At 41.4% G+C, this 13,014-nt stretch overlaps 1 protein-coding gene across 2 annotated transcripts in view; it reads right to left on the bottom strand.

Annotated features, from left to right (window-relative positions):
• The window catches only part of ADCY2 (adenylate cyclase 2), a 393,618-nt gene that overhangs the window by 368,927 nt on the left and 11,677 nt on the right, over positions 1-13,014 (bottom strand). For both annotated transcript variants that reach the window (XM_019541362.1, XM_019541372.1), the window contains exon 2: positions 12,241-12,438. In XM_019541362.1, coding sequence (XP_019396907.1) covers positions 12,241-12,438 — 198 coding nt within the window. The remainder of the gene's footprint in view (positions 1-12,240; positions 12,439-13,014) is intronic.

Genomic DNA, 13,014 nt, shown 5'->3' with positions numbered 1-13,014 from the left:
TGGTTCAAGCACCTACATTGAACACCTTCAAGAGCAAATTGGATGCTTATCTTGCTGGGATCCTATGACCCCAGCTGACTTCCTGCCATTTGGGCAGGGACTGGACTTGATGATCTTCCGAGGTCCCTTCCAGCCCTAAATAAAATAAATAAAAAAATAAAAATAAATAAATGCCTTCACTAGCTCAAATGTAGCTTCTCTTCCTGTTAAACTGCTTTCCATGGTTCTTTTAAACATCAAGGACATTGTCTCTTGTTTCTTGCTCTGACATTCAGCCTCTGTAGAAGCCTTTTACTTTATATGTGATTCAGACGCTAAATACTGATCAATGCTGTTTTTTCCTCAATGCATCAAGAGTGACTTTGCAAAATGAACAAAACAATTTACCACCACCCAAATGCAAGATTCCTACAAGGAACTGCATTATATGATCCTGAGACGCAATGTATTTTGCTTTTTTGGATTTTTTTTGCTCATCTTCAGACTGTAATATTGCTGCATTGCATCTAGCTTTTTAAAATATGGAGCTGAAACACTTCTGTTTTCCTGACTGGTGCCTTCTCCTGCTCTACGTCACTAGCTCAACCTCTCAGTACCTCTCTCTCATAACATGTGATCTATGACTGCTGCACTTTCTTTGTATTCCACTGAGCATTTTGTGGGGGTCAATGCCACAGGACATCATGGCCATGCTATTCTTCAGGGCGACTGCAGAGATCACCATTTTTCACAGTTCCTGTGAAAACTGTGAAACTGCAATTTAAGTAGGTCCCTGCACATATCCTGAAGTATATGAAGGCTCTTCCACAAGACATTCAGTAATTCGTGTACTGGATGGATCAGAAAAAATGGCTAGAATTTTATTTATCATACAGTAGCATTCTGTTCCTTATGTTGTCCAAGTGTTCTGATGTGGTTATGTACATGGCATTTCTGGTCCTCTAAATGCCAAAAAAGCAATTTATACCACAGGTAAGAATTCCATTGTGTACATGGGCATATGTAAAAAACTACAGGCAAACTGGCAAAAAAAAAGCAGAGCGAGAGAGGAGGAGGGTCAAGAGAAAGTTTTACTATAAATTTACCATAATTTGCCTCAAGGAATTAAATGGCTACTGTATCCTCTGTAATCACATCAGCCAGCTCCCTGAGGACCCTCATTTGCATCCTGCCTAGCCCCATGGACTTGTATGTCCAGCTTGTCTAATAGTCCCTAGCCTGTTCTTTTACCACAGGTGGCTGCTCACTTCCTCCCCAAACTGTGCTGTCTGGTGCAGTAGTCTGGGAGCTGATCTTAACTGTGAAGACTGAGGCAAAACAGACACTGAGCTCTTCAGCCTTTTCTGCATCCTCAGTCACAAAGTTGCCTCCCCCATTCAGTGAGGGACCCACACTTTCCCTGATCTTCCTTTTGTTGCTGACATACTTGTAAAAAACCTTCTTGTTACCCTTTACCTCCCTTGCTAGCTGCAACTCCTCCTGACTTCATCCCTGCATGCCCAAGCAACACTTTTATACTCCTCCCTAGTTGTTTATGCAAATTTCCACTTCCTATAAGCTTCCTTTTTGTGATTTAGCTCTCTGTTAAGCCATATTTGCTAGTCTTCCTGCACATCAGGTTGGTTTGTAAATGCACTCTCAGTGAGGTTCCTTTATAGTACAGCCAGATCTCCTGGACTCCTCTCCCCATCATACTGGCTTCCCAGGGGATCCTGCCCATGCGTTCCTTGAGTGAGTCAAAGTCTGCTTTTCTGAAATCCAGGGTTTTTACTCTGCTGCTGTCCTTCCCTTCCTTCTCTCCCTCAAGATCCTGTACTCAGTCATCTTGTGGTCACTACTGCCCAACTTGCCATCCATTACCACATTCCCCACCAATTCTTCCCTGTTTGTAAGCAGCAGATCAAAAAAAAGATGGCTCTTAGTTGGCCACTGCAGAACTTGTACCAAGGAGTTGTCCCCAATACTCTCCAAAAACTTCTTGGATTGCCTGCTCATTGCTGTATTATCCTCCCAGCAGATGTCAGGGTAATGGAGGTCCCCCATGAGAACCAGGTCCTGTGACTGGGAAACTTCTGCTAGCTGGTTGAAGAAAGCCTAATCCACCACATCCTCCTGGTCTGGTGGTCCACACTCCCACCACAACATCACCAGTAACAGACTCCAACCCCAACATCATAGGCAAGGCATTTCAAAGCCCTATCTGTGGTGCTCCTTTTGAAGCTGAGACACCATTCCCTGCATTTAACACAGATATAATAAAAAATGGACAAAGGACAGTACAGGGAGAATGTTTTTACCTTGCTAGCAGCAAGATTCCACACTAGAAAGCAGGGTACTGTCCTTTCCATGCTAACAGCCACATCACTGAGCCACACACCTCTGGTTTGCTTTCTTCCTCCTGGCCCCAAACATCTCCCAGATACTTTCCTTTCATGGCTGCCTAGGGTGCTGGCTTCAAAGAAGCACCTGAGAAGGTACTGATTAATCCATGACCTGTGATGTGGAGGCCTAGATGCTGTGCTTGGAAGTCAGAGGCAAAGGTTCAGATCATGTTACTTGTGAGGGATGCTCACACGTAAAAAGATGAGAAGGGATGCTCTTCTTGCTTCCCAAGTGAGCACCTCAGCCTCCTGCCTGCTGAGAGGAGAGGATAAGAGTCCCTTTCTTCCCCTCTGCCCCAGGGTCTAAATCTCTGCTAGTTATGGTTTTTGGTCAACTACATTTTGGTGGTCTAGAGGCCATTTTGAGTCTGTAAGTGGCACATGTACATACCTGGCTAGGTGTACAGCCAGTTCTCAACTTACTATGCATGCCCAATCTGCACATATAGTAATCTATGTACATATACAGGCTACATATCCAGGAATAGAATTCTTACCCGATGCATCTATAGCATTTTTGGCACTTAAATGGCAAGAAATGCCACATGCAAAACCAAAGCAGGATACTTGGATGACCACAAAAGAAAAAATGTCATGGAGAAGAATGTCACCCATGATATTTCAATACTTAAAGTACGTTTTTCATCTGAACTCCAGAAAGGTAGGAGCCTTTAAAAAGAAAATACTATAACTAAAAGTGTTCTTTTTGGTTCCTGTGTGAATTTCAAGCAAAGGTAAATATTGACCTTTATTTCATCAGACCTTGCTCACTCACCCCTAGTAGATAACAGTTGTAAAGCCCTCTGTTAAAGGAATTTTGCATAACTGGAGCTAACCTCATTCATATTTCTAATTTTGCTACTATGCTTAATAACTATTGTTTATGTGACTAATGCCAAAGAAGACAGGGTAGAGATGCACCTTATAGACTAAATAAATTAGAGATGCATAAACTGTCATGAACCTAACCTCACTTCATCAGATGCTGTGACAGAATGTTAAAAGCAAAAAATGTTACCACAATGGGCTCACAGAAAAGATTATTTTAAATAACTGGTGATATTGATTTATTTTAAAAATAGCTTCCAGATAAAAACAAGTTTAGGGAAAAATTTGCACCCTGAACACTTAAATTAAAACTAGTCTTTCTCCTTAGATACCTTAAGAATATTTTTTAAATTCGGACAATTTACACATATTGACAAAGCAATGTAAACCTTGCGCGTATCTGACAAACCACTGCTTTTTTCAAGGTCTGCATGTAACCTATGCATAAGGACACATTTTAAAAATGCTGTGGTTTAGGCTCAGTTAAAAACAAAAAAACATTTATGCTCAAATATCAAAACAGATATCCAAAACATTAATCTTCTGTTGATAATTATGGGAATCAAAATTGTCAACTCCTACCTGAAATAATCTAGCTATGTAACTGAGGATATATGCAGAGCCAAATGGAACACATCTGGTGCCATGGCTTTGTAAACATATCTATAATTAAAAAAATATGAATACTCAAAACCCAGCAGTGACAGAAATCATCAGAATAAGTAAAACTGTCTGAAATTCTCCTTTTCCAAGATCACCCACTTCATACTTAAACAGCTCTTTTACCCATGGAAGTCAATGTAATAAGAATAGCTTGCAATTCCTATTGTTATATATTGTAATTCCTATAAAGCCTGTGAGATTCCAATTAACACCTTGCCATGAGGACATGAGAAAGGAAAAGAAATCAACAGGGCCAGGCTCTGATCCCACTCTGATCTGCTATAATACCAGCCCCAAGAAAAGGACAACAGAATCCCTTTGGTTGTCACGTGCAAACCCTGTCTTGTATACCTCAGAGACATTAATGACCTCCAGCCCCTCTTGGAAAATGTGACAGCCATCAAAGTAGCCATAGAAGACAAACTTTTCCTGGTTTACAAGGAATCCCCTCAAACCATGTCTCTCCAGCAGGCTACCTAACTGCTATTCTCATCAGGGAACCAGACCTTTCTCCAAACCCTGATGCCAGCATGTGCCCACCACAAACCACATCACCATTAGAACAAATTAGACATGAAGGGAGAAGGAAACACCAGCACACTTACAGGCTTTGGGAGGGCCTTCTCATTATCACAGTAGTGGAAAGGGATCTTGGAGTCACTGCTGACTCCAAGATTTACATGAGTTGCCAGTGTGACAGTGATCAACAAGGCTAACCACACTTTATCGTACATTAGCAGGTGCATGACAAACAGGTCCAGGGAGGTGGTGCTTCCCCTTCAACTGTGGCCTGACCATTGCCACAGAGTACTACATCCAGTTTTGGACACCGCACTTCAAGAGAGATGCGGACAACCTCAAGAGGGTCCAGAGGAGGGCCACTTGTATGGTTAGGGACCTGCAGGCAAAGCCCTACGAGGAGAAATTGAGAGCCCTGGATCCCTTCAGCCTTTGCAAGAGAAGGCTGAGAAGTGATCCTGTGACCGCCTACAAATTCATCAGGTGGGGGGTGGGGGGACAGCAAGGAATAAGAGATGCTCTGTTTTCCAGGGCACCCCTTGGAGTAACTACGAACAATGGCCATAAACCGACGGAGAGCAGATTTAGGTTAGACATCAGGAAGAACTTATTTATGGTAAGGGTTGCCAAAATCTGGAATGGGCTTCCAAGGGAGGTGGTACTCTCCCCTACCTTGGGGGGGTCTTTTAGAAGAGGCTAGACATGCACCTGGCTGGGGTCGTCTGACCCCAGCACTCTTTCCTACCCAGGGCAGGGAATTGGACTCAATGATCTGCTAAGGTCCCTTCCAACACAAACATCTATGAATCAGTTAACACAAATTATAGCATCCAAGGATCATTTACCTGCACCTCAACATCATATACACCATCACCTGCTTACAGTGCCCCTCTACCATCTACGTCAGACAGATGGGGCAATAAATGAACACCAGTCATAGCTGTTCTTAAATAACCAAACTTTAAAAATGAACTGAATCAGAAATTGCAGAACAAAAAATCATTCAAAGGCTGTGTTAAGTATGGTCTAAACCAAGACTATGGATTCTTACTCCATTACCAGATTAGCTTGTATAACACCTGTGTCCCTCAATAGTTTAACTGCTTTGTTTTTCTCTCTCCTGCCTGCCTTTCCTCTCAGCAATACATCTTCTTTGTTCTTCCTCTTTAAAAAGGTGGTAGAGAAGCTTTTAAACTAAAAACTAAGGGAAAGCTGACAGGTGCATAATTTGGATTGACATGGCTATAGGGGGTAAAACCATAAATAGTGGGGATAAGAGAGGGAGGCAGTACTTGGGTGAAATGCAGAGAAGACCAACTTGAACAAATAGATTCACTGAGTAAAAGGTCACACAAAAGTGGCCAACTAGGCAGCAAGAATAAGCATAAGTGCTTTTATACTAATGCCAGAAGTCTAAGATCCAAAATGGGAGAACCTGAATGCTTAGAAGTAAACAACACTACTGACATAGTGGATATCTTAGTATATCTGGACTTCCAAAAAGCCTTTAACAAGGTCCCCTATCAGAGGCTCTTAATGAAGTTAGGTAGTCTTGGGATTACAGGGAAGATCCATTAATAGATTAGAAATGGTCTTAAAGATAGAAAAAAGAAGTATAAATAATCAGTGGTCAGGACGGAAAGAAGTAAACAGCAGGGTCTCTCAGGCATTCACCTCATCTGTATTGGGACCAGTGCTGTTTAATAAATAAATTTAATAAATGATCTGGAAAAGGGGGTGAATAGCAAGGTGGCCAACTTTACAGATGACACAAAGCTATTCAAAGTGCTAAAAAATAAGGTAGACTATGATGAACTACAGAAAGATCTTGCACAATTAAGTGGAGGAAGCCAGATTCAGTTTTGTCAGGTTCATATCTGTGTGTATTATATGCGATACATATGTAATTTTATGGTATAACTGAAAGATTATCAAGTGAGGTGTCTAGCAGGCACCCATGGCACTGTCTTCCTGTGATGGGAGAAATTTCTCCCTGTTAGCTCACTCACCCTAAGTCGGGACTTAAACTCAGATCTCCCACATGGCGAGCAGAAATGTTACCACACAGCCACCAGAGCTACAATAGCCAAAGCATCTGAGAGTATTGGCTCTTTAGCCAGAGGGGTGCCACGTGTCCCAGAGAAACTAGAAACTCCCTGGAGGGTTCGGGTTTCATGGACAATTAAAATATTGCTCACGAAGGGGTTTGGCTAGGGGACTTAAGGCCGATCGATGATAGAAGTGTCTTTGAATAGCATGGTTTGGTATTCAACGGCCCCAGTTGCCAGGACTGGTAGAATCTGCAGGAACCTTGATCTCCCAGAACCCTGACAGGACTCTCAGAAAAGCTAAGGGGCAGCAGAGGAGAGGGCAAGAAACTTATTTTGCTTTTGTCTCAACCAGTATAGTCAGCTTGCCTGTGTAATGCTTTTATCGTAAGTAACAAATCCTTTTATTGCCTCCTTAGTCATTGCGTGTAGATTGGATAATTTCACAGTAGGTTATATTCCAGGCCAGCTCCTTCTGCGGAGTGGGAGACATGTAATTTATTCTCAGCTCTAAAGGGGGTGGGTTTGTCTGCAAGGTCCGGAGTTGAGGTTTGCTAGGGTAGAAAGCTATCCCAGGGTAACCGCAGTCTGTTCCCTGGAACAAGCGGTAGCACAACAGAGATAAACTCAGAGCTCTGGAGGTCCCCCACAGATGGGTTTGTGACATGGACAATGAAGAATCCAAAGCTGTTCATAATGATGGTGATGGAGATAAGCAGGCAGAGGTAGATTTGTGGAGTCAGCAGAAAAGGTTCTGTAAGAAACAAAAGATGTGCACAGCATGGAAGAGTGAGATAAAAAAGGGGAAGCTGAACAAGAGAGACTGTTACAATTTGAGCACAAAATTGGAAGGCATGAAGAGTATGTGGCAAAGAAAGTTCAGGGCATGAGAACTGAGGACAAGAGAAAGAAGAGAAGACCTGAGAAGATGTAGCAGAAGCACATAAAACAAGACTTGAGAACAGCGTTTCAAACAAGATAGCAATGAACAAAAGCTTGTGGAGTATGTGGACTCAACATGTGAGCCCTATGTATGGGAAATATACTCGGAAGACAATGATTCCTGATTTATAGGAAAGGAAGTAGAGTCAAATTATTGTACTAGTATTTAGAAGCAAAATTAATATTTTAGAAGTTTCTTTAAAAGACTTTACAAAAAGCTGTTGAAAATTTTATGGGTCGTTCCAAATAAGAAATGTTAAATGCAGTATTTTTCCTAAATAAGTCTTTTAAGAAAAATAAACTGAACAGTGTTTACAATAAACAAATAATACAACCAGGTAAGTCCACAACTGTGCACAAAGTAGAAAAAATCCAGTAGTACAACCAGCAATATAACACATACAATACAAAAGCAAAAATAGAAAAATAAATAAATAAATAAAAAGTAAAGGGAAATAGAGATACTGAACCAAGTGTAAAGGGTGTCATGGATATATCTCTGTACACATTAAAACTGAAATATAAAAATACTGAGGCATTTCCTTTAGTATAGTGAGGTTTAAAAAGTCTCCTACAGATACTTAGAGCATAAAATAAATAAAATAACTTTATATAATTAAAAGAAAAACAGCAAGGTTTTAGGAGGACCCCTTTACTCCTTTACCCATCTTCTACAGTATTTGCAATGTGTACATAGTTTAAAAGTACAGCCTAAAATATAACATGTTTGTGTTATCAACCCCAGATGTCACATGAAAATCCCAAGTTAAAACTACTCTTAGAAAAGAATTACACATGCTTCCATTAATTAACACCCCTCCTTTTAATAATAAAAAAAAAGACTTGGCTCTATAGTATGAGTTGTTGAACAACCAAATGAACAGGATACTTTCTTTCCACTTAAAGGCAGATCCATGGAGAATTAATCCCTGAAATGTCTGAGAAAATGAAACCATGAAAATCACTCACAAAGGCCTCATGATTGCTATTACTTAAACAGGTTCTCAGTTCAAAGCTTTCAAATGAATGGCCTCAAAGAAACCAGTCATATGTTTGAAGTTCAGCATAAGCCCAAGTACTGACATCAACTGGTCCTAAGTGATAAATAAGGGTAGTTCCTGGAGTTTCCATTCATCTGAAAGGATTAGCAGACACCACTGTGGTCTTAAGGTACTCATTAAGTATTTGTCAGGAGGAAAACTATACATTTGATAAATTTCTTCTTACAGCAGGATAAAAAAAAGAAAAAAATGCATTACACACATACAATTTTGTGCTAATTTTTTTTCTTAGACGTGGAAAACAAAACAAAACTAGAATGACCAATTTTGGGTTCAGTTCTGCACCCACTGAATTCTAAGGGAGTTTTGACATTCACTCCAACAGAAACAGAAACGCACCGTGCATTTCCATGGAAAGGCTTGTGGGAATAATATGAGTGTGGGAGAAAGAAGAGACCATAATCAAGGGCAATGGTTATAGGTAATGAAAAGAAAGCAGAGGCTGCAACTTTTCAACCCCACAGTTCCCTTTGAAACAGACCCCAAAGATCTTTCCTTCCCATAAACGCCTTTAGGTGCTGCTGGTCCACAATGGCATAATTTCTCTTGGACTACACAACAACCACAGGAAATGGGAGGCTAGCAGATTCAACACTCATGAAGCAGCATTAACTCACAATTGGATTTCTTCATGGAAGTCCACAGGCTTAACAGGGTCTGATGCCATGGACCACAAAAAAACCATAATGAGCTCCAGAGGTGAGCTTCAATATGATCTCATATAGAGGGAAATAATGCTTCCCTGCTCCCATCCTCATGTCCTCCACAAAAGCTTCTGGCTATCAGTTCCTTCTGATATAGGTAGACAAGGTTTTTTGTGTGAATCTGATATTTTTTATTAGACCAACGTAAAAAGTTGGAATGTTTTTCCAACTACAGGTTTTTTTCCAACTATTTAAGTTGGTCTAATAAAGGATATCAGATTCACCCAAAGAAGAGATAATGGGCATTTTGTTTTGTTTAACTTGTATATCTGTTCTATAAACATGCATTTTAGAGAAAAAGTATAACTCATTTGTTTTTATTTTTCTATAAATATACTGACTATCACCAACACCATCCTCTAAGTCTTCCATTCACTGACTGACATTATTGAGCAAGTCCCCAAGCAAACCATGATAGGGTTTGTTGTTTTTATTTTTGGGGTGTGGGGAAGGGGTTGGTTTTTTAGCGGGTTGTTTTTGTGAGGGGTTTTTACTTACATTAGGTTTAATATTTTTAATCACCACTCCATGCTCATTTTCCAGAACTATACTCAAAGCAAAAGCAATTGCTTTCTCTACAAAAAGTTACTGAACTGAAAAATCTGTTTCCAAATAACTTAACCCTTCAGTTAAAGGGATACAGCAGAGTTATATTTTTCCATGTAAAATTCCTTGATTGTTATAGAAGTTTCTGCCATGTTTAACAGTTATTGATATGAACAACCTAATTACAAGTTAGGGTCCATTCACTGGCCTTCTAGAAACACTAACATTAAACTAAAGTACAGTTAGTTGTTCCTTATAATCATGTATCCTACACTAGACTGTTAGACTAAAGGCAGTTAAAGACAATTTAAATTGGGTTTATACCTTCTCTTGCTTTCTTATGACATGTAAAAAGGGGTTAAAGGTTCTGAGGTTTTACATATTTTTTCTAATTGCTTATTACCAGGCATCTGGGTTTTCCGTTTCTTGTGGGAAAATGCAGTTTTTCTCTTTTAAAGGGGGAAATCATGTATTTCCCTGTTTAAAAGAAGAAAAACCCAGATCTTCCCCTTTGAAGCAGAAAACTATGGGAGGGAACTGATGGGAGAACGGGTTCGGGAGGGTGTGGAGGCAAGACCCAAAGGATGAGTGCAAAGAAGTGAGGAAATCCCACAGAACAGAAAGAAGGGAAAGGGGCAGGAATGGTGGGGAACAATGCAGCAAAGGGGAAAGACAGGCAAACGGTGTGGGGGTGGGGTGGGGAGGTGGAGCTGCCTGCATGCAGGTGGCAACTCTGGTTCCCAGGCTGCCAGGCATGGGCTGAGCTCCATGCCCTGGCTCAGAGCCATGCAGCATAGAACTGAGCTGCTCACAGCTCCCATTGTGGCAGGCAGCACCTCCAACTTACTCACGTTACAAACTTTCTCTGGCTCCTGGCCGGGTGCAGGGGCCACCTTGGCTAGTGGCAAGGTAAGGAGGCAATTGGTGCCCTGCCCCATCCCAAAGGGGTGGCTGTTGCGCCACCTCAAGAGGCTTCCCTACTCCCCTCCTCCTCAGCCCTGGGGAGCATGAGGCTGGTTGAGTTCCTGAGGCTGCCCATTGGGGTCCTCCCCACTTGCTTGCCAGGAAGGGCAGAACAGGAGTGGGATGCATGGGCTCCCAGGTCTCTTGTATAGTAAGGGTGGGTGGTCAGGAGGGGGGTGGGATTCCTCCCCTGCTTTCCCTCCTGACCCCACTGTTTTTTTGCAGCATTCCAGGGTGAGGGAGCGTCCCTCTCAGTACTCCCAATCTAATCGTTGTGTCCCCACAGTTAGCAGCATGGGGAGTGCAAGCCAACCCAGGAATAGGGGTGTTGCTCTCAGGGCAGGCACTGATGCCTATTGAAAGCCTTGTCCAAACTTACTGGGGCAATCTACTACCATTGGCTGAGATGATCTAGTTGGGGCTGGTCCTGCTTTGAGCAGGGGGTTGGACTAGATGACCTCCTGAGGTCCCTCCCAGCCCTCGTTGTCTACGATTTTGATTCTAACATATGATGGGACCGCCTGGGACAGGCTGGGGCACTTCTGAGCACAGGAACTCCCCCCAGTTTCTGCTGAGGGCAGCGTAAGAGCAGCTCAGGTGTCTGACTTCAGCCCAGCCCCAACAGAAACTATGGGAGCTTTGCTGCCCAGAACTCCCGGAGAACCCCAGAGGCTCTCTCTTCCCCCACTTCTCAGCACAGATTTAACAGCAGAGAGGCAATGACAGGGCTGCTCAGCACCACAAAGCAGCAGGTGAGACAGCTGCAGCTAGACCCACAACCTGGTAAGCAAAGTGGGTAGAGGGAGCTCAAGTTTTCTGTGACAAAAAGACCAGAATAAAACATGGAAATATATAGGTATCTAGAATTTATTTTATTATAGTAACAGAGGCACTGGCAGGCTTCCAACTTGATTTAAAATTGTAAATATATCAATAAAATGTGGTGTTCAACAAATACCTATACACACATATACATATCTCTATACACGCATACACATAAAGCTATACATATACACCTATACGAGTGGCATTTCATTTTAATCATGGAAAGATGTGGATTTCACAGTTTTTAATCTGAGAATTTGGGATTTTCAACAGAGGATTTGGGTTTTTTTAAACAGACAAAACCACAGTCCCTGCTTATTACCTTAGAAAGACCAGTAATGTTCAAAAAGTCTATTTTTACATGGTTTAGCTGGAAAACTTCTCAGAACACTATGCTGTGAGCACTTCCATCATAACTGAAGAGATGAGCATGTCCAATTTAACAAATATGTCCTTTCCCAAGTGTATTAATTAGTCATTGGAGTTGAATTGAATGTTCAATTTCTAAACAAACAGGCTAACCTACAAATATCTTTGAGAATTCTTTGTGTATTAACAAGCAACAAAATAGGGCATAAACTCTGTTTTATTTCCCTTTTGCAAACAACTAGAAATGCAGGGCTTGAACTTAGACTTAGTCACGGAAGCATTTCAAATGAGCTGCAGCACAGATGTGAACAGGAACACTTGCATGTGAAAAGCTTCTTAGGTTTTGATTCAAAACAACCTGAAATAAAACAAATAAAAGACCCAAACTTACCTGGTCCCAGGGACAGATGATACCCCCAAAACACATGAAGAGATATCCCATAGCAACAAGGCATACCCAGACCACCAGCGAGAAAATGCGAAGCAGCTTCTTAAACACAGATTCTATGCAGACGAGGATAAATATAGCAAAAAAAATTGCTAGGGCGGTTGGAACAGTTATTAAAAATGCCACATGTTCTTCAATTTCCTGGAAAGAAATAAAAGTGAAAAAAAAAAGTTAAAATGTAAGGCACTGTACCCCACAACTAAACCATACCTCATCAATACTTCATTAAGCAATACGTTTTTTCCTAAATCAGTACCCCACTAAGTCCGAGCCACAAAGAAAGGATGTTGAATACAAAGACGGATTTATTTCAGTATTGCAGTGTAGGTTACTTGCATAATATGTAATTGTACTGTGCATCTTGCTCTACATAGGAATTATGTCAAATCAGAATCAATATCATTACTAAGTGTTGCAAGACCTATGAGATTTAGATGCCAAGTCTTAATTTCAGAAGTGATTAAGGTACATTGATGCATCTCCACAAAAAAACCTCAGTGAAATTTAGGTCTACAAATCCAACAGTGTGGTTTCCAAACTCATACCTGACTCCTGGGATTTTTGGTCAATAAAGTCCCTTTGCACCTGCATTTTTCCTGAGAAAGTTTCCTAGGGGGACTGAGTTCTGCCTCTGTGTATGTCCAGAGAACTGCTCACAAGTTCGTAGGACTCAGTGTCTCAGTGCTTCTCTCAATGCTAAGCCCCTTTAGGGTAAGG

This window comes from Crocodylus porosus, unplaced genomic scaffold (genome assembly GCF_001723895.1).
Source record: "Crocodylus porosus isolate Cpor-Errol unplaced genomic scaffold, CroPor_comp1, whole genome shotgun sequence".
Taxonomy (NCBI): Eukaryota; Metazoa; Chordata; order Crocodylia; family Crocodylidae; genus Crocodylus; species Crocodylus porosus.
The sequence above is the reverse complement of the archived record's forward strand: the minus strand, read 5'-3'. Positions and strand labels throughout refer to the sequence as shown.